Below are 26,072 nucleotides of genomic sequence, written 5' to 3'. Positions count from 1 at the left end.
CTCTTGTGGTTCCTCTTTTGTATTACTCTTGTGGGTGATTTGATTAAAAGTTAGCACGATTTCCTTTTATTTTGGATAGGTAACACACAAAAGTGTAAAAACAAAGTGAAAAAGCAGTCTGCCTCCTTTACTAGCTCCCAGCCATCTCATTCTTCCCCAAAACAGACATTGTAACCAGTTTCTTGGTGATTTCCCAGTGAGTCTATGCTTTAGCAAACATGCATATGGTTCTAATCTCCTCTTTCCCCTCCCAAAAAAGCAGTCTCATGTAAGCACTGTTCACTGACTTGCTTTTTACCTTTTTTTATGAAGTTAGCACACGCATTTTAAGTGCACAGCTCAATTACAAAGTGAGCACATATACCAAGCTGCCACCTACAGCAAGAAATCAAATACCATTAGCACTGTGGAAGCCTCTTTTGTGCCCTCAGTCATTACTCCTTCCAAAAGATAACCACATCCTGACTTCTAACACCATAGATATACTTGCTTTGACATATGTATTCCTCTGTCTAGTTTCTTTCATCAGATTTTGAGATTGAGCAATGATATTTCATATAACTGCATACTTTTTCCAATTTTTTAAATCTATACCTTTTTTCACTTAGCATATCTTTGAGATGTTTCCATATCATTTATATACATACATACACACTACATGCATGATATTCTATCTACCTTTTATGAGTATAAAATCCATCAATCCTTTTCTTTGTATGCTGTGTGCCACATAGCTGCCCATTTTACACGCTTGTAATTACTGTTAGTCTGCTAACATTTTCCTTTATTTCAACAATTTTTCATAATTTTTACTTTCTTAACATTTTGTCATAACTAAAATATTTTCCTAATAGGAATTTATGAAATAAGTGTGAATGTAAACAAACCCCCATCCCCCATTTTTTCAATGAAAAGATCCAAGACGTGTTTTGGTTACCTTGAATATACATATTTTGCGGATATGGATTATTTTATCAGTTTTCCAGTGGGTATCACCTTCTGTATTGAGAATTAATATTCTGAATTGTATTAGCTAGCATGCGAATCTACATATTATAAGAATGTTGATGTTGTCTTTTAGATGTATATTTGGGATGGCTATAACATAACCTTTCATGATATTACTTCAACTGAACTTCTAAAGACAGCTCATTTTCAGTGATACCAAACATTTGTGATTACCAAATCTATGTTAAATATCTTTGTTCCTTTTTTAAACTAATTCTGTCAGGTCATTTAAGGCTGATTTGTCTTCCCCAAACTGGTTTATTTTCAAAATAAAATAATTGAGCGAATTATTAATACCACAAATAGATTAAAAAGTAGCTCTTAAAATCATTTCTTGAATGTAAACAAACTCAGTTCTGGACTAAGTGAAATCATCAGGTCTTAAGCAGAGCCATATTTACCACCTTCATTTATATACCTATTAGTTTAGGTTCAGTGTACTATTCTCAATCTATCACTAAGGTAACTAGCAAGTAGAAAAACATAGACTTGAGATTTATTCTCTGACCACAGAAATAAGTGGCAGGGGGAACAAACTGGATACTTATATGTAAATGCCACAGGTTATTATAGTAGCTAGTCATTTCTATGCTAAAAAAGATTTTTAAAAATCTTAGTAGCCTACATGTTAAGAGAAAACACTTTTCCATTTAAGTTTTTAAAGCTTTTCATGTTTGCAAACCAGTAATTATTATAAAAAATAATTCCAATGGAATCTACCTGTTAATGACTCACTAGAATTTAAAGTAATCTAACTGGGAAGTATACTTTGAAAATTTAGCCTAAATGTATTATAAACATAGTTTTGGAAAAGTGTTCAAAATCCACCCCTCCACCAAAAAACAAACAAACAAACAAACAAAAACTACTTCATTACATGCTGATTGGGATCATATAAAAAAATACTTTCTTTTTCCCATTTAGTTTGGATGCTCTTCCAAAAGTCACATGTCCAAACCATCCAGATGCAATTTTAGTGGAAGACTACAGAGCTGGTGATATGATCTGTCCTGAGTGTGGCCTGGTTGTAGGTAAGCAATTATGGCTTTAACTATTTAACTATTTAACTGTTAAAATCACTATTTGGGGTACTTTGTTTTTTGTGGATTTTCCACACTGTCTTTTAATGAATGAATCCATTTTGACTTTTCCTCATCTATAGGTAATTCATATTTATTGTAAAACAAAACGAATTAGGGAAAAAATAAGAATAGAATCATCCGGATATGCCATATTTTCTTTTCAATCCAGATGCATATATTTCATAATTTGGGGTAAGAGGGAACATCAGATTGAGACAGCTAATCCAAAAGAAAGGAAAGGGCCTTCAGTCTTTGGTCTCCTGAGTTCTTAGTCTTAAATATTTGTTGGGGAATTGAGGATGGCTGGATGACACTCATGCATATGAAATAATGAATAGTTGTAATCTAATTTTTGTGGCTTTTATATATTTAAACAGGTTTTTTTTTTTTCCAGAGTAATAAAGGTATATTTTTGTATTGAATCTCATCCAAAGCTGCTTTTTTGTTTTTTTGCGGTTTTTTTTTTTTTTTTTTTGAGAATTTTTATGAGAGTTTATTCGAGTCAAATTGATGACATATGCCAGGGAGCAAGATCTCAGATGCTTCCCAAAATAACAGTTTTGCAGCTTCTTTTATGCATATGAAATTAAGGAGAGAACGTAAGGAATGTTAGGTGATAGTGGGTGGAAGCAAGGTGGGGATTGGATTACAGGGTAGTTATCAAGATTATGTACTGTTCTGAAGGTGGTTATTACAAAGATGTGTTAACCCAGAAACATGGAAACAATGGACAGGGCTTGCTTAAGGCAAAGATAAACTTTTTACTAAAAAAGTTATATGCCTGGGGCATGACCCATCATGCCCTGCCTGTTAGGAATTTATAATCAGATTCCTTTGTGAGGTTACTTTCTAATCAATCAAAAGTCATCTAAGCCCTATTAGTCAACAACAAAAAAATGTGTTGTAATTTATATTTGCTCACACGGAATGATTTATTTATGCATTTCTAGTGTAAAATTGTGATCACTAAAAATACTACTTAAAATTTGACTTTTATTTCTACTTGCTCACTAGTCTAGACATACAACAGAACTTTAGAGATGATCTGTTCAAAAATTTTTCTTAGGGTGGGGTTGCAGCCACACCTGAGAAAAGGAGTAATGCTTAGCAATTTGAAATACTTAGAAATTAAAATGCTGGTAGGATTGTGGGAAGTATAACAGAAACATTGGTGTTGATAGACTATGGAAGTGTCTTACTTGGAGGACATCTGTAATATTCATCCAAGCAGGCTGCTTGCCTCAGACTTCCAGGGGGAGTTTTAAATCTTAGGGTTGCCAGTAAGAATTGAAATCCATTTGCAGTTGTATTCTATTCAGTAAGAAATATTAACATCTAGTACACTTACTGTATGCTAGGCACTGTTCTAAGTGATTTAGATATTCAGTTTGTCCTCAGAGAAATCTGTGTGGTGAGTACTAACTATCTTCATTTTAGAGATGGGGAAACAAGTTTAGTTAGTCCGGCAGTCTAGCTCCTCTGTCTGCATGAGAACCAAATTTCTATCTGACATGGCCTTTCGTAATAACATGAGTTTAATCTGAGATCGGCATAGTAGAACCCACTACCTCTTTTTTTATGACTTGTGTGCTAAAAATTGTTTTTACATGTTGAATCATTGAAAAAAAATCAAAAGACTAATAATATTTTGGGACACATGAAAATACCAAATTTAAATTTTAGCGTCCATAACGTTTTACTGGAACACAGCCACGATCATTTGTTCACATGTTGTCTGTGGCTTCTTTCATAATACAATAGCAGAATTTAGTAGTTGCAATAGAAACCGTATGTGTTGCTCTCATCAGTTTATATTGCTGCTTAGTGTACTACGGATCCCAGTTATGAAGTTAAAACTCCACAGCATTTCTAGTGCTAGGTATATCTCCATACTGCAACATTTTATTTCTTTGTTTTGTTACTATTGCATACCCATCATGGCAAAAGGAACAAAAATGAACTTTGAATGGCATGCTTTTAAGGCACAGTGGAGTACGGGTTATTTTGTTATTAAATTAGATGGCAAAGCATTGTGTGTTTATTATGCAATGTTACTCTAGCTGTGGTAAAAAAAAAAACAGTACAATAAACTTTGAAATTACTAGACTAAGCATTTAGCACAATAATTAAAACTCAGGATAACAATGATCAGAAAATGTAGAAAATATGAAGTGGGATATCTCATCACAGCAGAATTTCTTCACGAAAATAAGGCTGCGGCTAAAGTAAGTTTCTGAGTTGCTCATTTGTAGGCCAAGCAGGGAAAGCCATTTGCCAATGATGAGTTAATTAATTCGTGTTTGATTGCAGCCGCTGAAGAAATGTGTCCAGAGAAAATAAACTTGTTTAAGACTATTAGCCTCTTAACAAGAACAGTCGCTTGAAGAGTTGAGGACATTGGGAGCAACATCAATACTCAATTAAAAATCAAGGCAAATTATTTCAAGTATTTTTCCTAGATTCTTAATGACTAGACAGATGTTACTGATACAGCTGAGTTATTTATTCAGGAAGTCAATGCAGAATTTGAAGTGACTGCATGGAACGACTATAGGAGAAAATATTTTCAAAGAAATTGCAAAAGTACCAAGTCAGTACAACCTGAAGTGGAACCTGCTAAAATGTGTTATAACTGAATGTGGTAAAAATATGTGTGGAGCAGAAGACTTTGTTGGACAAATTTACAAAGAGTGTGAAATGTAATATTTTTAAAACCTATTGTTATTTGTTGTATTTTCATCAGCAGATACATCGTGGAAAAGGTTTGAGTCTTTCATGTGTTATTGATCCAGTAGTGTCAGTGAACTTCATTCAGTCTCATGGACTTAACCATGATCAGTTCTATGAATTTTTGTCAGAAATAGATCCTGAGGTACTGGCCATGTGCCTCAGCCATGCCTCGCAAAATTGAGTAAATCAAGGACTTCCTGCTCATAGCCAGGTGAAAGGTTGCCAAATCTGTCAAGATCAAGAAAAATAAGAATAATATGAAGTTTAAAGTTCGATGCAGCAGATACCTTTATACTTTGGTCATCATAGACAAAGAGAAGGCAGAGAAACTGAAGCAATCCCTGCCCCCAGGTTTTGGCACTGAAGGAGCTGAAATGAATCAGACATACAGATCTGAACTGTATTAAATTTTTTTTTTAATGCAAACCCCCCCCCCCCCCGCCCCCGAATATCCTGACTTGTCCTACTATACAGTAATTTGTTAGTTTAGCAGTGGTAAAGTTTTCTTGCAATTTTCTTGAGATCAGGGCCAGGGTTGAAATTTTTATGAACTAGTACTGCCTTCAACTACTTCTATTAAACACCGAATGACTTTGGTAATTAGCTTTTGCCTCAGACCTGTTAGTATTTCTTAATGAATTTAATTGAGAATTGCAAGGCAAAACAGTGCCTATATGTCAAACACTGTATGTCAAACAATTTGACAACTAACATTTGAATCACAAATGTCAAATTGCTTTATATAGTATTTTGTATACTTTTAATTGATGCCAGAAGTTAAAACAAGAACTAAGATCTTCATTCCTAAACAGCTGCAGCAGGTGTATTTCCAAACTCAAACTATATTTTCATCGGTTATTCAGACCTGGATGCAGATGCAAAGGGAATTTTCACATATCAAAATCCATTTAAGTGTGCAATTAAGGAGATTCCACCAAACCTTCAATTGAAAATGATTAATATACAATGTAGTGACATGAAAAGGCAAATATCAGAAGAATGTAGTAAAATTCTATAATCGCCTTTCAAGCAGTGAATATGCTCAATTAAAATCATGCATGTGGATTAATATCAGGATTTGACAGTATTCGTGTGGAAAAAGACATTTTAAAAAATGAAATACATAAAATCTTGTTAACACAGCATTGACAGATGAACATTTGTAAAAACTGTTGATGATAGGGAACACTAGCTTTGAATTCCAGTTAAGTGACATGTTATCACCCAGAAAGAGAATTCCCTTTTTAGTAGTAGATCTGTATTACAACAGATTATATTCCATTTTTAATTTTATCAATAAAAAGTGGATTTTTTTTATATAAGTAATATCCTCAATTTGACTTCTTGACTCACAAAGCCTAAAATATTTGCTACATGGCCCTTTACAGAAAATGTTTACTAACCAATAAGTTAAGTGAGAGCATTCTAATTCTTCCAAAATATTAAGATCAAACTGATAATGTGTAAAAGTGCAACTCACAGAAACAGAAGGTTGAATATAATTTCTAATCTCTCTGTAGCCATTTTAAAAAGTAGTGTAATAATATTCCATTATATCTCTAGCCCTTCCACCAGCTTCACTTCACTGTGACCATCAAAACAGTTGGGTGAGATTGGCCAGCTTTTTTGTTTGTGTGTGCTTGGAATCCTTAATTTTTACTAGCATGTTTTTGCTCTATAAAACCAAAGGAAGTTAGTTTTCTTTTAGTTTTGTTCTGTTTACTTACTAGTCTTGAACACTAGCATTAGAACTACTAAATTTTAACTAAAGCTACTAGGCTAAATTATAAGGCTTAAATATTTAAAAATAAACTTTCTGTAGACATTTCTCTTTGTGATACTGGTTTTTCTGACATAAACAATACTTGTTTTAAAATATACAGTAGCTTCACAGGTATTTGTGGCTACATGTGTAATATAATCTGTGGGCAAAGAATCCATTCCATGACCAAACAAGGGCAGGTAGGCAATAATCTGACAGGGTTGTATTTTGCTGACAATATCATCAAGCAAATTATGTTGAAAATAGCTTAATTGAGTGTGACACTCCATGAATCTAAATTTTAAAAATACATATACATATATTCATAAACATATCATTGTCAAATATTAATAATTTAGGTTATATTATGTATTGGATTTGTATTATCTTGCTGGTTTAAAGTCATTCTCTTTATTGCCAGCTCAACTCTTATGCTATGGAGACAGGGAAGAAATTAAGCTGGGCAAATGTTCTGCAGTCCACTATGGGCATAAAATGTGTGACTTTTTTCTTACTTGAGGTATTGATGTTCATAAAAACTTAAATCCAGACATATGACATGTGTTTTCTAATAAATTATCTTAGCGTACATGTTTTGATTATAGTTACCATAAAATTTTTACACTGTCTGAAACTTTTTAGGTTATACTGCATTTATTGAATAATCACCAGACAACTTTAGAAACTGAAACTTTTTGTTTTTAGAAAACTCCGTATTTAATTAGCATTTTATTTGACCTTGAACCTTAAGACAGCTCGGTTCTTAATTGGTACTTAATTTCATTTTCAGAGGCATGTATTACCCTGCAACTGAGCAAACAGGAGAGTCATTTAATTACTGTCACCTTTTTACATGGACTAATTCATAATATAAAAATTATATTTATCTTAGATGATATAGGCCACTTTTTCTCCAGTCTTTAATACCACTCTTCCCACTGTCCTTCAAACCTGCATTCATAGACTCTTTGAGGCCCACCACTCAGTCACAAAACCAGTGCCACGTTTTTAGGATTTTCTTAAAGCAATATCATACTTTCAGGATACATTTTCTGTTTCAATTACATGACAAACTACCTCAAAACTTAGTGGCTTATAACAACCATTTTATTTTGCTCATGATTTTATGGGTCATTAATTTGGGAAGGACTCATCTGGGCCTTTGTTTCTACATGGTGCTGACTGGACCTGGAGGATCCACTGCCGTGATGGCTTATTTCCCTGCATTTCTGGTGCCTCTGTGCTCTTTGGCCCTCCAACATGGGTCTGTTATCCCCTAGGGCTTCTCCATAGTTATCTCAGTGTAGTCATATTTCATACATTGTATTTTCCAAGAGTGATATCCCAAGAGCAGGTATTTTGAGAGAGTGGAAGTTGGACTCGGGTAGTTAAGGCTTATGCCTAGTACAGGATCACTTCTGTATTCTATTAGTCAAAGCAGCCTTAAGGCCCATCTGGAAGGGTGAGAGTGAGAGGTTATATTGCAGAAGAACGTGGATGGGAGAAATTGCTGCCATCTTTGGAAAATAACTACACGTTTAATGTCGTTTCCTTTCCCAATATTTAAATGCTTGTGTAGTATTTGGTCCTGTAACTTAGGTTGCTTATAGTTTTTTGTGGCTAATACCATTTCACATGTAATGAATTGTCTGACTTTCTTATTTGAATTACAAGATTTTTATTTTTAACATGAGGTGTTATGATTTGTGATTGGCTGGTTCACCTTATCAGTAATCCCTAAGATATTGGTAATGACCTCTCAGTGCCAATTTTTAAAACAAAGCTTTGTCATTTCTACCATGAAATTATTGGCTCTGACAATATTGTTTTGAGGTTTTTTCCCCCCAAAATCTTAATGGTGCGATTGTGTCTTGTTAAAAGATGAGCACTAGGTGGCAGTCTAATATTTAGATAATTTGTGTATAAATTTTATCTTGTATACATTGTTTTAAATTAATTTCTAGTCAGCAAAGTATTAGGCTAGTAAGATGCTGTAATAGATATTAAAACATGAAATTGGTTATCGTAACTTTTGTAGTTAGAATTTCATAATGTAGTTTAGAAGTATAGTTAAAGCTACTTTTTCTGTATCGTTTAAAACAATTCTTTCATTGTTCTTAAAAGCAGGATTAGGAAAATACTGGAAAATAGTTTAGGTGGATTTGAAAGAGAAAATGAATCAATTTGACCTCTCCCTCCTAAATTTGACCTCTCCCTCATTCTGGGTATTGTTTTACCAGTGAATCTGAAACATGAATGTATGAATGTGCGTTAAGAATCAGGTATTTTGGGGATACAGGTACTCCTTTTTTCTTAACATTATAGAAAAATAGGGTGATTCTAAGTCTGAGGTGCCATTCTTCATGGCAAGGCAGTTGCAAAGTGTATTTGAGTGTTGTGAGTCTGTTATATTTAATGCTCCGATTGTATTTTAAAGATTACAGGGTTACCATCTTTAAATTTGCATCAGCAATATTTTTTAAGGGAAAAATTCAGGTTTAGTTTAATATGACTAAACTATATTTTTAAATTAAGGAATAATTGTATCCACTTTCAGATTCTTGCTTTGGCTTCTCTTGTAAGCCCTCAGGCAGAGCCTTCTTGCCTACTTTAGAATTTTTAATTTAGATGCTGCTTTCTCTTAAGCATCATAAAATTACTGGTTTTACTCAGTTAACACAAGCACTCATTGAGGTAGTTTTTTTTTATTTTATAGAAAGGGAAACTGAGGCTTACAGTACTTAGGTAATTAGCTCAAGAGTCTACATCTAATAAGTGACAGAGCCACTTAAGTTCAGATCATAGGACTTAAAAAACCTTTGGTCACTTAGAACATGTTTCCATTAAGCACTGTGCTGGTCAAAGAGAGTGTAGAAAGCAGTAAGCTAACTCTGGAGTGAGTCTTTGGCTAGTGTGTGAGAGGAGGAGGTTTAGCTACTATAACTTAGCGTGGTAAAAGCACTGTTACTGATCTTCCGAGTTTGTTGAGAGCACAAAGGAAGGAAGTGGTGACTTCTTGGGGAAATTACTATTGAATATACATTGAAAGATGATCATTAAGAATGAGTGAGGGTTAATGGAGGGAAAGTCATTCCTAGTAGAGGTCATGTGCCATAGGCCAGAGGCCTGAAAGTATTAGTGTGTGAATGACCGAATTTATTGTGACCAAGGTTAGGATGCATCTTCCATCAGAGCCACAGCTCCTAAGCTTAGCTATTGCTACTGCTGCAGACATGCCTATATTTGAGGTAAAGAAAAATATTCAGATATTCAGGGATTGAACTTATAATGAATTTCCCTTTACAAACTATTTTCCATGTGGTAATTACACTGTTGACTTGAATATTTTTTTAAGAGTGTAGTAATCCTAGATTAAAAATCAGGATTCTTTGAAATATATTGAGAAGGAATGGTAGAAAGGGTTAAATGACAGAGGGAAATATGAAAGCTAATGATGTATTTTATTTTTAGCATTAGATTTAATAACTATAGCCTGTTGGCTTCAACAGTTTTCCAAAGCACCTTGATTTTTTAAGTTAAATATTTGATGCTTAGGCTTTGTCCATCCTATTAATACATCTTATTATTGGATCTTAAGGCTTATCAGCACATTTTGAAAAAAATTGTAGTTTTAAACCAAATGGTTTTAGATAAATCTAGCCTATGAAAACAAGAAATTTGGGGGATAATTGTCAGGAAGATGGCAGAAAGAATTGAAATTCTGGGAAATTCCTCTTTATATTTCCTTTTTAATTTTTTTTTATTAATTTACAATAAGAAACCTAAAAAAATAAAAAAACATTCTAAGAGTCCGGGTCAAGCTGGAATATCAGACTCTCTCCAATATTGGCTTCCTGGCTGTTAAGATTGCTACCTTAAGCTACTCTGGTTTTAATGTTGTACTACAAAATTCCTTTGGTTGGATTTACAGATTTGCATAGTAAGGAGTTTAAATGTCTTTAATTTGTCTTTGTGCGCTGTTTCTTTTAGACTATAAGGCAAAGTACTTTGATTCTACCGGACATTCTTTCTCATCTCCTCTTTGCCTACCCTATTATTCCTTGTAGCAGAGGCCGCTCGTTGTTTCCCATACCTATTCTCCCACTCTTTAGTAATAGAATCTCCCAGTTTTAACTGAGCATGTGGCTGCCCAGTAAGGCTGTATTTCCCAGCTTCCCTTGTAGTAGCTAGGTGTGGCCATGGGGGTTGTAAGTAGAAGAGATGTGTGCAACTCTAGATTCTGCCCTAAGGGATGAGCTCTCCCTTTTTTCATTCCCACTGGCTAGAATGCAGACATGATGTAGGGAACTACCAACAGCCATCATATGCTACAAAATGTAAGCTATATGAAGATGGCATATATAAAAGAGATGGAACCTGTGTCACACTAGTTAAGGACTGTCACTGTGGACTGTGAACGTGAGAAAGTTCTATCTTGTTTAAGTTACTGTTTTTTGTTTTGTTTCGCTTTAATTACAAACCTACCTGTATCCACCTGTATCCTTTGTAGTACACTTCTAGAACCAAACTGGGAGTTTATTTTGTTTGGATCATCAGTTATCTGCCAGGAACTATGAGTACTCAGAGAGATTGAGAATTCTGCTGATTAAGTGGTTTTTTTTTTTTTTTTTTTTTTTTTAGCATCAGTGCCACCACTGGACACTTAGATTGACAATTCTTTATTACAGTATGAATAAGCGTAAATATCAACATGAGGCTTATGAATACAAACTACAATGAAGAGGAGTAGTGATCCTATGGACTTAAAAGGAAATTCTGCCCCTGACATCTTACTAGAAGAAAATTATAGAAAATGACTGATTTTTTGTGATCAGTGAAATAAGGCTTCCATTTGTTTCTATTAAATGTGGTCAGAAAGAAATAAGAGTCAAACATATTAAAATATGTTTTAAATAGCAATTAGCTGACTTAACATTCTAGAAATTTGAATTAGTAAAGCAGAGAACAAACCTGAGAATACCTAGTGCGAATGGGAAAGTGGTAAAGACAAGATAGCCATTGTGGTCCTAGAAGATCCAAATGAGTAGATAAAGTATTAAAGACACAATTTTACTTGCAGAAGACCCACAAGATTACAAATCAGGAATCACACACTGCTGAAGATGGATCCTTTTAACATTTAAAAATTTTTATTAATAAAAACTTTGAAGCAACCAACCAGTAAAAATTTTACTTTGAAAGGACCTAATGTCATTGACAGAGTACTTCTCTGTGACAAATGCCAAAATGCAGTGGTTGATAATTTACTCTGATTCCTCAGCTTGTTATGTAGCAGAAAAAGAAAGATTGTCATAGGACAATCTTTTTTTTCAATTAATTTATATATAAATCTCCCAAAATACAGTGCCAAATTCAATTTGCTAATTGTCACGTGAAACAGCACTGATGATCCTTCTGTGATACGTGTGGTTTTCTCCTTTGAGCTACATGGTACAATTGTACTAACTCACCCCTTTGAAGTTAAGTATCATTCCTTAACTGGCTTTGGCCAATGGCACATGAGTGGAAAGGTTACTGTTAGAAAATTAAGTCAGTACATAATTCACCACGTCTTTCTTGTAGCCTGGTGACAGCTATGTCTTAAGAGGTAGGGATTCCATCATCTAGCGTAAGGATGGTGTAGAAAGCCATGCTGTCCATCTGTAGATGTGTAGTATGAATAGGAAAGAAATCTTCGTTTTAAGCCACCAAACTACTGAAATTATTTATTACCCCACTATAACTTAATTTACTCTAGTACATAAGTACTGGAGGAATAATGACCCACAAACAAGTAAGATTAACTTTTATAGTGTAAGAAGACAGTAGTAAGAAACCCTATGGCTTGCTGAGATGACAGACATTTAATAAACTCAACATTTATTCCTAATATAAGATGCTCCGAATTAGATGCTTTAATAGAAGACTTTTCAGTTCACCTGTTACTTTTATGCATAATGTTGAATATCGGAGACATTCTGTATTAAATCAAAGGCACTGTTTTGAAAGTTCTGACAGGTGCTTTAGATAGAAAATAGAAATGAGAGTTAAGCTTGGAAAGGGAACAAGTTTTTTTGCCACTGATGGGATTCTATATCTAGAATATTTAGATCAGATTTTAAAAATTAATAGTCTATTAAAAGTGGCTGAATCTAAGCATATAAAATATTATAGCAATTACTAGTTAGAAAATGAGATTTTTAATAAAAAAATTAGGTCTAATCTTAAATGTGAAATATATATAATTTGAAAGAAGACCTTGAGAATATATTACCTTGTCCAAGAAGATTGATAAAAATTGTTCTGTCATTTTCAAAATGATATATAGGTTTGGTGCAGTTTAATTAAAAACCAATGGTATTTTGGTATGTATAATTTTAATTTTTTAATTTATTGAGTTATAATCGCATTCAGTAAAATACACAGTGCTCACATCTACCATTTGAATTGTGACATTGCTTATGCTGGTGTAACCAACTCATGTGTTTAGACCATTTCCTTCACCTCAAAAGTTTCCTTATGCCTCTTTGTAATCAATCACCTGTATCTCCCACCCCTGTTCAACAGCAACCACTGTACTGATTTCTGTCTTCAGATTATTTTGCCTGTTTTTTGAACTTCTTATAAATGAAATCAGAGAGTATGTTCTTTTTTGTGACTTTTTTTTGGCTTAAAAGAGTGTTTTTTGAAATGTAGTGGTAGATTATTTGTTGAATAGTATTCCATTGTATACATTTTCCTGTTGATGGACATTTGGGTATTTTCCAATTTTTAGCTAATATGAATAATGCTGCTATGAACATTCTTGTATGAGATTTTTGTAGGTAAGTGGTGCCAAAGTAGTCGAACCATTTTAAACTGGTGTGAATGATTTTGACAATTATTTTCAATTTCTTCTTGATAAAAGAGATGAAACTCTCTCTTTAGAATATGATAAAATGTCTTAGTTAATACTCTCTAGGCCTACCACTATAATATATGGATTGAAAACAGTACGTGTGTGTAATACATAAATGTACATATTAGGTGTGTTTGCTTTTCCGGATGGTTAACTTGATCTAAGTGTGAGAGATCATAGGAGTAGTGCTATTACATGTGTTACAGCAGTGTTATTTTAGCAATTATAAACCTTCATATATAGACTTTCTTTCAGGCTTTAATTTTATAAAAATCTGTGTATGGTTAACAAAGGTACTGGTAAAGTTGACAGTCTTTTACTGTGGCCTGGTGGGCAGATTTGGACTGTGGTCCAGAAAGGGACTTTCCCCTCTAGAAGATTAGACCTCCACTGTCATTTCTATTGACTGTGGAAGAGGGATGGGTATTGGACCACAAAGGAAAATGGTTTTCTCCCTTATACTCAGTACTAAGAGCACCAGAGAAAGAAACACCAGGATGCTATAACTGAAACAAGATCACGAGGCTGGTGGTGAAATTTACACTCCAGGCAGGCAGAACCCATCCTACCCAGAGTGAGACCTGGAAGAAGAAATCTCAGGTCACTGTCTCCTTCCTGGGCACCATCTTTGGTCCCCAGCATCACACATCTCCATCTTTCCAAGTATGGACCAAGAGCAGCAGCCCTCCACTTCTGTTTCTCGGTTTCTAATGATTGACCACGAAACTTCCCATTCAGTAAAGACTTTCTCTTTTAAGTTACAGCCAGTTAACTAGATCTTAAAGTAGTTAATTTTTGCAGTTATCAAAGGTCAGTACATGCACCTTATAGAACATTTGGAGGTGATGTCAGCATCATGGTGGAGTGAGAGACCCCTTTGTTTTTCCCCTTAAATCTATGTTTCTCTGCTTCTAGAATGTTAAAGGATGTGTGAGATTGTGGGCATGTGTATACACATGCTAATTGTCAGGTTTCTTCCTTGTCAAAAGTTGATTATACCCAAACATGTGGCTTGCCTTTTGTATACTTATCCCTTAAAAAGATTCTGTATTGTAGTTTCTTTTCGGACCAACATTTAAAATGCTACCTCACTTAGATTTCCTTCAAAGGAAAATCCTTTATGTATTCCGACTTTTTTTCCTGAGTGGTCTAGCCTATTTCTTGTTACTTATGCCCTTTAATGTTCTAGTTGTAGTTTCATGATGTGTCATTTGAGTTATTTTGGAAATTTTATTTTTTATAAGTGTTATTTTGAGCTATAAAATATAAAAAGAGGTAATGGCTCTTAGCACAAACCAGTGATTGTTGAATGAGTCATGTAGATCATTCCCACGTTTGTGGAAAATTTACATCACTACTCAGTTTGAGTTTTCTATTTATGATATCCTAGCCAGATTCTGCGCCCCGCCCCCCCAATCCATCTTGTCTTTTTTAAGACATTATAAAGCAAGCAGTAAAAGAAACTCATAGTGAGTTACTTTGGGACCAAAAGGAAAATGCTATGAAATGAGGCATGTTGGCTAAGTAATACTTTATCTATTTTTAGATTTCTAGAAACTTAAAAAATGTGAGCATACCTACCTGCCTTTTCATTTGCACTGTTCTCTTAATACATTCATTATGTTAATTAAAATATTACAAGTTAATGATGACATTTGATTATTTTGAACTTGTAATTTAGCAAGTAACTGCAAATTTGAAGGCTGCAGTAGTTTTTTGTTTTATGCATGTTTGTGTTTTTATTTTGCTGACAGTGAAAAAGTTAGATTCACTTTCTTCTCTTTAAAAACATAAGTGTGTAGAGACATGGTATCACTTTAATCAGTGGATGTTATTAAAGGGGTTAAACTTTGTATAAAAATCTTGTTCTGGTGTTTATGATAGAAATTTAGTGAAAAAGAGCTTATGGAACAGGCACAATATGATCTCATTTTAATTTTAGGAAAAATAATACTTATACACATGATTGAAAAAGGCAGAAAGAATATATTGCAAAATGTATACAGTGGCTGTTTCTGGATGTTGAGAATACAGATTTTGCTTATGTGTCTTTTTTTTTTTTTAGTAAGCAGGTATTCTTTTATAAAAAAGAAGACAAATCAATCTCTTTAGTGTGGTTTCTTTGAGACATGCGCCTTGTTTAGTATTGTAGTAGGGCTTCAGTGCAATTACAGATTTTATGTTTTCAGGTAAGGTTTGAAATCTTTATATAATTAGAATTGCTTCCAAAACTGAATGATATTTGTTATTATGAAGAGAGAGCAGAGAAATCTATCATGGAAGTCCCATCCATTTAACCTTATTTTCTCCTTATTTTAAGCCACTTGCTCAGTCAGTCTCTATCTAATCTGCTGAAATTGCCTTTCCTTGGCCACTGTCGTTGTATAAGGATATGGCAGATCGGAGCCTACCTCTAGTCTCAGTTATCCTGTGGCACGGACACATGATAGTCAAATGATACATTTACTCCCACGTGACTCAGGTGTTCAAAGAAACATGAATTTTTCCAAAACCATCAGGAATGAATCATTCTGTTGTGCATCTATCTAATTTCTTATTTATAACACTAAGATTAGATCATGATCACTATACTCTGTATGCATTTTGATTAATGTACCATATAAAATATGGTTTAGAAGATTTAGCACAGTGTACATGGAGTTTCTTCCTTCTGTTCTTTATTTACCTCATTTGCTGTCCAACTGGCCAGATACCTTCAGTAGAGTACCCTAATACTTTTAAAATCTAACATGGAGATTAATGTTTATAACTGGTGTCTCTTCTTATTCCCCCTATCAAAAGGAGGGAAATGTCAGAACATCTGCTATCTTTATTTTCATGGCAGCAAATAGCTAACAACGAGTACTAATTTGAATTGTTTTTTAAGCACTATACCTGTATCAGCTTACTATTTAATCTTTACAATTTTTTAAATGTGCGGTTATCAGGGGGAATTTAAAGATAATAAAGGGAAGCCACAGAAATGAAATAAATTGTCCAAGGCTAAGCAGCAAATGGTAGAGTCCACACTCTTAAACATTTTATTGACTGTCAGTACCAGAACTTCTGGTATCTGCCATTCATTTTTCCTTTCTATTTGTTGTGTATAGGCAAAGATGAAAATCTGGGTTCTGCTTTAACCTTATCACACCTTGGTGGAAAATCTCATGTTTTACAAATGCAGTATAGGACAGACTGTAGAATCTGATGCACATTTCAGTTCTAGCTGTATAATCTTAGGCAAATTAATCTTATTTCTAAAGTGGTAATAAAAGTGATACTACTTTTGAAAGAGAACATTTATATTTATAAAGGGCACAGTGACTAGCATATGCATGTGTTCAATGTTAATTCTTGTCCACTAGCCATTGAGCATTCCCCCCAAAGCAGTAATCAGCCAGATCTATTCATGTCTGGTTTTTCGGCATGACATACATAGCCACAACCTCTTTGCCTACCTGGCTTTCTTCTCACCGATTGTAGACCTAAAAATTATTTGGCCAAAAATATTTTTTCATCAGTTAGTTACTAGAATATAAGCAGAGCACTTCCCATGGTAACTTGTGGGTTTTTTAATATTAAACCGTGTATTATTACTATTGTGAACAGAGTTTTCTGGTTTTTTTCCTTGCCTGTTGTGCATTTTGTGCAAACCGTTGTTCAGAATCATTTTATCTTTGCATCGCATATGAATAGACTTTGCTATTTGTCTTTGACTAAATCTTTTTCCCCCAGGAGATAGAATATGACTAATTGTAGCATAGTGTTGTTATTGGACTGGCACAGTAATTAGAAGAATGCTTTAAGACAGATGTCTGAGACATAATAATTAAGCTGGAGTCTAGCTGTCAGTGCTGAGATTTCCTGGAAATAAAAGGGTTGAGTTGGGCATTAGACAATGTTAAGTAAACCCTGTCTTGACAAGACTATTTCGATTTGTGCTTATATTTTTAGGTGACCGGGTTATTGATGTAGGATCCGAATGGAGAACTTTCAGCAATGATAAAGCAACAAAAGATCCATCTCGAGTTGGAGATTCTCAGAATCCTCTTCTGAGTGACGGAGGTTTGTCTACCATGATTGGCAAGGTAATATCAAGTGAGGACAGACCAAACCTGGGAATTTGAGAACTCTGCAAAAGTATCAGTCATTACCCCAGTGAGGATTGTTGACCTGAGAGTAGGATTTGCCAGTAATAACATTGTGAATGACAGGTGTCTTATGAATTAATTCCATCTTAAAGGGGAGACCAACATCAAAATTATAGTCTTTATATCTCAAGCCCTTGTTTTTATGAAGCAAATTTTGTATAAAAATTAAGTTGAATATAGTATGGTCTTTATGAGTTTATATTGGTTATGTTCTGAGAATATTAGTAATTTCTCTTTTCCCTCCATGCTATCTAAGTTGGGCTCATTTATAGCCCATTTCCTAATATTGGAGGGAGGGTGGATTTATTACAACTAAGCTTCTCATTTCTCATCAGTAAGGTGAGAATAATAGTACATCATAAAGATTTTGAGGATTACATGGGAAAGTATAACATATGGTATGCGGTATGTGTTTAATTAGTAGTAGCTGCTGCTGTTATATAAGGCAGTAGTGTAATCTTCCTAGCATCTTGGTTCTTCTTTTTGCTCTGATAATCTGAATTGGAAATAGTACTGGCAATAGCCAAAGGACTAATCAAAGAAATGTATGTTATTTTAGTACTTTATCTATACTACTGCATAGTCTGTTTTTAATAAAGTATTGTGAAAAAATTCATTTTTTATGCTCTTTAAATTACATATCAGATTTCAAAAACATGGCATAGAGTAGGTTAAAAAGTTTACAGAATTTAGAAATATCTTTAGGTGATTTCTGCATTTGCTTTAGCAGTACAGGCTGGAAAAAAACGTACATGAAGGACATTTTAAGATGGAAGATTGCAACTCATTGACAGTGCAACATTTTTTTTAATGTTTAATTTTTTCAATAGGAAATAACATGATTCAAAAACAAAAATGTAAAAAGGACACAGTAAATTTTCCTCATCGATGACCCCCAAATTCAGTTCCCACTGTAACCCCCTTTCCCTGTCAAAAACAAGTAACCGCTATTATTAGTTTCTCCTGTGTCCTTTGAAAGTGTTTTTATACCTACATAGAAAAAAAGAAATATTTTTATTGTAAATGCTACATTTATTACATATAGTTGACTATTGAACAATTCAGGAATTAGGAACGCTGACCCCTTGTGCAGTTGAAAATCCATGTATAACTTTCGATTTCCCAAAATATTAATTACTAATAGCCTTCTCTTGACCGAAAGCCTTACCAAAAACGTAAAACATTCAATTAACACATATTTTGTATGTTTATGTATTATATACTGTATTCTTAAAGCAAGCTAGAGAAAATAGTGGTTAGAAAATCATAAGATGCATTTACAGCACTGTACATGTTGGAAAAAAAATCCATGTATAAGTGAATCTGCACAGTTCAAACCTGTGTTGTTCAAGGGTCACCTGTACTAAACATATGTATTTGAGAATATTTCAGACTTCCTATCCATTCTCTATCCTGGTTTAGTTAGTCAAATGCTGTACCACACTGTTTTAATATCCAGTAGCATTAGTTCTTTGCTCTTATTTTTCAGCATTTTCTTCACTAGCCTTCCACTTTAAAGGATCACTTTGTTTCATTAAAAAAAAAAAAAAAAAAAAACAGTTATTTTACTGAGATTTTGGTTAGATTTATTTGTAAATTGACTGAGGCAAGATCGGTGTCTTCATAGTACATCTTCCTATCCAAAAACAACGTGTCTTTTTATTTCTTTAGATCTTATGTGCCCTTCAAGGAGATGTTTTGAAGTTGTTTTTTTTTTTTTTTCATGAAGGTCTTGCATGTTTCTTAAGTTTATTCCTTAGATATTTTATCTTTTTTGTTGCTCTTGTAATTGTCTTCTAACTGGCTGATTACACATATAAAACTATTGATTTCTGTTAACTTTTATCTGCCACTTTAATGAATTCTCTTATTTATAGCAGTTTTTCAGTGATTTTCTGAAGTATTCGAAGTAAACAAAGATACTCTCTGCAGTTTATCATTTCCTCCCCAGATTTGTATTTCTAATTTTTCTTGCCTAATTTTAATATGATTATACTAATATAACATATAATTATGTTATACAATTATATTCTATTGGCTAGTTTTTTAGTACAGTGTTACGAAATGTTAGTGGTCAGAGGGGCCTTTGTCTTCTGACTTTAATGATGCAGATGTTTCTTCATCATTGTGCTGGCCTTGGGCCTGGGAGAGTGATTTTCTAATATGAAGTATTCATTTGTAGTGTTTTGTGAGATTTTATCCAAAAATGGATTTTGAATTTCATGGACTTGCCTTTTTTAACACCTTTGGAGATGATCATTTGAGGTTTTACCTTAGGTCTGTTCATATGATAATATATTATTAGATTCTCAAATAATACATATTCTCATTTAAAGTATTTGATAGAAAACATCTTTAAAACCATTTCACCTGGTACTCTTTCTATTGAGGAATAGGGAGGATGCACAAAGTAGGTTTCTTAGGCATATGGAGTCAGATTGTATAAGTTATGTTTTCTTAGAAATTGTTCATTTAAGTTTCAAAATCTTTTGTATAAAGTAATAAAATTTTGTTTTATAGGGTACAGGAGCTGCAAGTTTTGATGAATTTGGCAATTCTAAGTACCAGAATCGGAGAACAATGAGTAGTTCTGATCGGGCAATGATGAATGCATTCAAGGAAATTACTACCATGGCAGACAGAATCAACCTCCCTAGAAATATAGTTGTAAGTTCCTCTCTATCTCTTTTAAGCCATTTTGGCATTGCCTTAGCGAATTTAATGAACACATGAAATTTTGATACTGTAACTAATTAAATGGCCTAGAGTTAAAGTCAGTTTCTCTGTTTTGAAGGATCGTACAAATAATTTATTCAAGCAAGTATATGAACAGAAGAGCCTGAAGGGAAGAGCTAACGATGCCATAGCTTCTGCTTGTCTCTACATTGCCTGTAGACAAGAAGGGGTTCCTAGGACATTTAAAGGTAAGTTTTTAGTCGCATAGATAAAAATGTTATCTGTGTGATATTAAGTAACATACCAAAGTTAAGCAGCTTTGACACTAAGTAGCTATGTCATGTCTTCATGGCTACATACAGTAATCTACTTTAGTATCATTTCCAAATGCCTACTTATTTTGTTCCTCGACTTAATGATAATTCATTCTGTGATCTTATTGGACATGTTCTTTTCAGGCTGTTTTCCCATGTAAAGTCATTTTAGTCCATGTAAGCCCTGCATTCTTTGCTAGTAAGATCTTCTGTCCGATGCTATTTTGTGGGCTTTAAGACCTGGTATTATAAGCCTAAGAGGAGGCCTTTGTAGAAAGTCTGCACTTGATGAATGGAAAACAGTTTCTGCTCCTAGCACAGGTCTCTACAGGTGAGGGAATCGAGCCGTAGAAAGCCATCAGGGAAACTTTTTCTCTTGAGTTATACAGTTTACACTTTCCCACTTAAGTTGGAGGCTTTAAGGAAACTAGTATTTTTCATCTAGTTTGCAGTTTACCCATGAATAAGTGAAAACCTATTCAGTATTGCTGTGATACTTACACTGATTTTAACTGCCAAAGTTCATTTTAGGTTAACACTATAATTACTCTTTAAGTCATCATCCATGAATATTTATTTGTTATGTTTTTATTTTTATGTCAGTGTAAAGAGGCAGTGACCTTTATCATCTTTTTTCATTCTTACAACTAAAATAAGGCTTTTGTTAAATTTATTCTGAAAGTGTTTGGTAGTTCAATTTTTAGACTAACAAGGCCATATGTGATGTCATTTCACTGTAGCCAGTAATCACAGGGATTGCATGTACAATATGACATTGTGTAGATTGGCAACCATTCTTTAGCATTTTTTTCATCTCCTTAATTTAGTCTTTATAGCAGATTAATATGTAAATATCAAAAGTTTTTGATTAGTTGAAGAAAATTATTTGAATAAATTGAAACTTCAGAGAAGTTAATATTTTGAAATAAGACCTACATTTAACCTTTGTAGGGGAAAAAGTTCTTTAAAGTGTGGTGAACATTTAAATTAAAAGAAATTTTAAATTAGCTCTATGGGAAGTATCACAGACAGGAATAGGGGTTCATCTGTAAGGCATGATTGAATTTTTTGCAGTTGGAATATAGTTTATAATCAAAAATGATAGTTTTTAAAATGAACTGTATGACTTATGTGTATTTATTTACTTAATTTTTTTTGTGTGTTTTAGAAATATGTGCCGTATCACGAATTTCTAAGAAAGAAATTGGTCGATGTTTTAAGCTTATTTTGAAAGCTTTAGAAACCAGTGTAGATTTGATTACAACTGGGGACTTCATGTCCAGGTTTTGTTCGAACCTTTGTCTTCCTAAACAAGTACAAATGGCAGCTACACATATAGCCCGTAAAGCTGTGGAATTAGACTTGGTTCCTGGAAGGAGCCCAATATCTGTGGCAGCAGCAGCCATTTACATGGCCTCACAGGCATCAGCTGAGAAGAGGACCCAGAAAGGTAGGATTCCTTGTCAAGAAGAGTGATTAAAGTGTGATAGCTGTAGTGTGTAATTGTATTTCCATTTTAAATATGAAGCAGGTAAATATTCAGAACCCACATTTAAGAGATAGTTTCTTAGCATCAAAACTTAAGAAAATATAGTATTTTCCTTTTAAGTGGCTCAAATATAAAAATGTTTGGAGGGTATAACGCTGTATACTGACTTATCTCTTTTTCTATTAATATTAAATTATTTTAGTTTGTACGTTTTTTATTTTTAGACGTTTTTACCACCACCACCACCACCACCACCACCACCACCACCCCCTTCCACACACACACACACAATATACAGACACACTCTTGTGAAAGTTTTTTTTTTTTTCACCCTGGAAACTAAACTTTTTAAATCTTGAGAGGAGGGGGCTATGCTTTGTTTCTCACTGCTTGGCAATATATGTTGGTCATCAAGCTTTAACATTCTGTATTTTATACAGTATTCATGGTTTCTTAATAAAAAATAGTGGCATAAGTAGTTCATCTTTCCAAAGCCATGTTTGAATTTAGTGTTGTTGGGGGAACTTTCAAACAATAATATTAAGTGAATTTCTTTATAAGCATGAATTTATTACTTCTGTGATCCTCAAAAAGATAGTAAAGAAAAAAGCAGTCAATTCTAAATTTCTGAGTGTGATAGTGAAATTATTTGCTGCAATAACTTTGTAATACCCTATTCAGAACAGCCTTTCACCTCAGCTTAGGCTGTTAAGTTTCTATATTAGTAAAAGTAAGAAATTATATAAAAGAGTGGTTAGAAAGAAACCAGCCAGCATTAGTTTAGTTATTTAAATGTGCCATTATCCATGCCCTTTTGTCGCTATTTATATTAAGGAGATATCGATCTGATAGAATTTAGAAGCTGAAGCAAGGCACAGAGGGTCCTCAATTCCTACTTGTAAAGTTTATTCTTATTAACAACACAAAAATAGTTATCTTGACACTTTCTGCTGCTTCTGTTTTACATGAAAGGTTTCATTGAAATTTAAGACCTTTTTCTTCCCTGCCCAGGAGCCAGTTGATACTCACATAGTTGACATTCATCAGTATGTATGTCTAGAATAACCTAATACCACATGGTACGAAACTTAAAATAAGTTAATTGCACACTGATGGCAGCCATCCACAGTGAAAATCTGTAAAACCTCACTTATTTGAATTAACTGAAAAGGTGGTAAAATGAGTTTGTATTAAAGGGTGTATTTTAAAAATCCATTTTAATTATTTATAACCAAATAATTGTCAAGTGGTAGTCCTTTGGGACTTCTTCTAATAAAAAAGAAAAAAGTGACAATTACTTTGAAGGGTTAAATTAGATCCAGTCCTAGGATTCTGTAATGGATTGTAGAAAAATCCTCATGCGAGCTCAATATATATGCTCACGTGTATGTTTGTAATAGTGAAAAACATCTACATTATGCTAAAATATATAGCTGTTTGATCTCAGACGTATTAGGTAGAAAACTATAGAACAATGTACTATGATCCCATTTTGGTTTTAGCTTTTTAAATAGAAGTTAGCGAGGGAAACTTTTAAACACAGGAATAATAAAGTGAGTTTCTTCATATGAATGCATTTATGGATTACTTCTATGATCCTTAAAAAGATTTCTTGTGAAGAAAAAGAAGTCAGTTCAAATACAATATAATGGTTATCACTCATAATGCTATGTCCTGAGAACTGTTCAAACGTTTTACTCACAATAAAACTTTTAATATGACAACCCTTTGGGGTTATAAATACTCTACCATTATTATTAATTTAGCTCTGCTTTCCACTTTTAGTATGTAACTCCATTATCAGTTTTTAAAAATCAATATTTTTTATTTTGTTTTTCACTTTGGCATTTTACATAACCATATCTCACAGATTGAAATTAAGGCAGTAGAAAGTAGATAGGCTAGAAGTTATACTTAATATTTTGATTTTTTTTGTCTTTTAGAAATTGGAGATATTGCTGGTGTTGCGGATGTTACAATCAGACAGTCCTACAGACTAATCTATCCTCGGGCCCCAGATCTGTTTCCTACAGACTTCAAATTTGACACCCCTGTGGACAAACTGCCACAGTTATAAATTGAGGCAGCTAATGTCAAACTCTTACGATCTTACTGAACTTTGCCTGTTGTACATAGCTTATACAAAGTGCTGGATTGAGCCTTTATTAAGGAAAAACAAAAGACATGGTACGCATTCCAGGGCTAAATGTTAATTGCTTGTCATTATGTATGTATATACTAGTGAAACATATTTAATGATTTAAATTTCTTATTGAATTTGCTTTCTTTTGTAGCAATCTAGGAAACTATTTTGGAAGATATTTGAAATTATGTAATTCTCGAAATAAAACGTTTTTCAAAACTAAATTTTTTTGTTATAATTATGTTATATGTACTTTATAATTTATAACATATAATTACAAATAATGCATATTATCGCAGCTAATAAAGCTGTTAGAGGCCCTTGTTTTCTGTTATTTTTTTTCACATATATTTAGGTTTTATTTTAAAAGAATCATGGAAATAGCAAAGGCTTTCAACAACTCGACATCAAGAATATATTTCGTTTGCAGTTCAAAAGGTTTGTGTGTGATTTATTAATATGTGTATTAAAAAGCAAGAGATGAACTGGACATTAAAAGGCACAAAAAATGTAAGTATGTGTTTTTCTTTAGTGATAGAGATGATAATGCTGGTAAATAATTAGCAGGTCAATAGATTTCAATTTTCAGATCTTAACATTTCATTTTATAGAATATGCATATCTAAAATTCTTTGTCACTTTTACTGATTGGGATACTCAGAGAGTAAAGAATATTTAAAATGGAGGTTATTGAGCCTGGGAATATCACGGAATTTTAATAAGCACACCCTACCCATCAGGCGATTGTGATATGTAGGTGTTTTGCTTATCATTCTTTGAGGTACATTGACTTAAGGTCTCTTGACTGCAAGGCAATGTAAGCAAAGACCAATAAAATATCACCCTTTTAACAACTAGGTAGATTGTACAGGGGACTTGAATCCATGCTAAACATCACACTATAAGCTGCACTGCTTTCAAATAGGTATTGTGGTTTTTACCCATCTGTGAAGAGATTAGCACTAGATTAGAAGGCCAGTCCTAGTTTGGCCTGGTGGGCAGATTCAGCTGTGGTCCAGAAAGGGACTTTCCCCTGTAGAAGATCAGCCCTCCACTGTCATTTCTATTGACTGTGGAAGAGGGATGGGTATTGGACCACAAAGGAAAATGGTTTTCTCCCTTATACTCAGTACTAAGAGCACCAGAGAAAGAAACACCAGGATGCTATAACTGAAACACAGGGCTGGTGGTGAAATTTACACTTCAGGCAGGCAGAACCCATCCTACCCAGAGTGAGACCTGGAAGAAGAAATCTCAGGTCACCGTCTCCTTCCTGGGCACCATCTTTGGTCCCCAGCATCACACATCTCCATCTTTCCGAGTATGGACCAAGAGCAGCAGCCCTCCACTTCTGTTTCTCGGTTTCTAATGATTGACCACAAGACTTCCCATTCAGTGAAGACCTCTTTCAAGCTACAGCCAGTTAACAGTTGGAGGTGATATCAGCATCATGGTGGAGTGGGACCCCTTTATATCTCTCAAATCTACAACTAGTTGAACATCTGTGATGCAACAAAGTTTCTTCTCAACACACAAGTGTGCCTGAGATACCCACATATCAGTGCATGTGAAGGTGGGCATGTTACAATGTATGGGGGAAACAGGCTGAAAGGAAGGACAGGAATAGTGCCCACAGTGCGGGTTCCTGGTGGAGGTTAAGTAAGAGCTGCGTCAGCACATGAGAATCCTGCCCAGTGTGGCAGGCAGAGCCTGGAAGTAGTTGTGACACATCCATGCCTTTCTCGCTGCAGCACAACAGCACCAGCAGCCATAGGAAACCAGGAAACTGCACCGCAGTTTCACAAACCAAGTTCCTTCT

General features: G+C 34.0%; 1 protein-coding gene across 2 annotated transcripts in view; it reads left to right on the top strand.

Moving 5' to 3' along the window:
• GTF2B (general transcription factor IIB) overlaps window positions 1-24,576 on the top strand; it is a 26,658-nt gene extending 2,082 nt beyond the window's left edge. Inside the window, exons 2-7 of one of the 2 annotated variants that reach the window (XM_015595050.2) lie at window positions 1,933-2,039; window positions 17,435-17,568; window positions 20,152-20,298; window positions 20,426-20,555; window positions 21,790-22,071; window positions 24,054-24,576. In XM_015595050.2, the coding sequence (XP_015450536.1) occupies window positions 1,933-2,039; window positions 17,435-17,568; window positions 20,152-20,298; window positions 20,426-20,555; window positions 21,790-22,071; window positions 24,054-24,187 (934 nt within the window). In that variant the 3' untranslated portion in view covers window positions 24,188-24,576. The remainder of the gene's footprint in view (window positions 1-1,932; window positions 2,040-17,434; window positions 17,569-20,151; window positions 20,299-20,425; window positions 20,556-21,789; window positions 22,072-24,053) is intronic. The other variant, XM_006919386.3, reaches the window with a different exon arrangement.
• Window positions 24,577-26,072: the final 1,496 nt, after the last annotated feature.

The sequence above is a fragment of the Pteropus alecto genome, unplaced genomic scaffold (assembly GCF_000325575.1).
Source record: "Pteropus alecto unplaced genomic scaffold, ASM32557v1 scaffold25, whole genome shotgun sequence".
In the NCBI taxonomy this organism is placed as follows: domain Eukaryota; kingdom Metazoa; phylum Chordata; class Mammalia; order Chiroptera; family Pteropodidae; genus Pteropus; species Pteropus alecto.
Note: the sequence above shows the minus strand (reverse complement) of the source record. Positions and strands in the feature narration are given on the sequence as shown.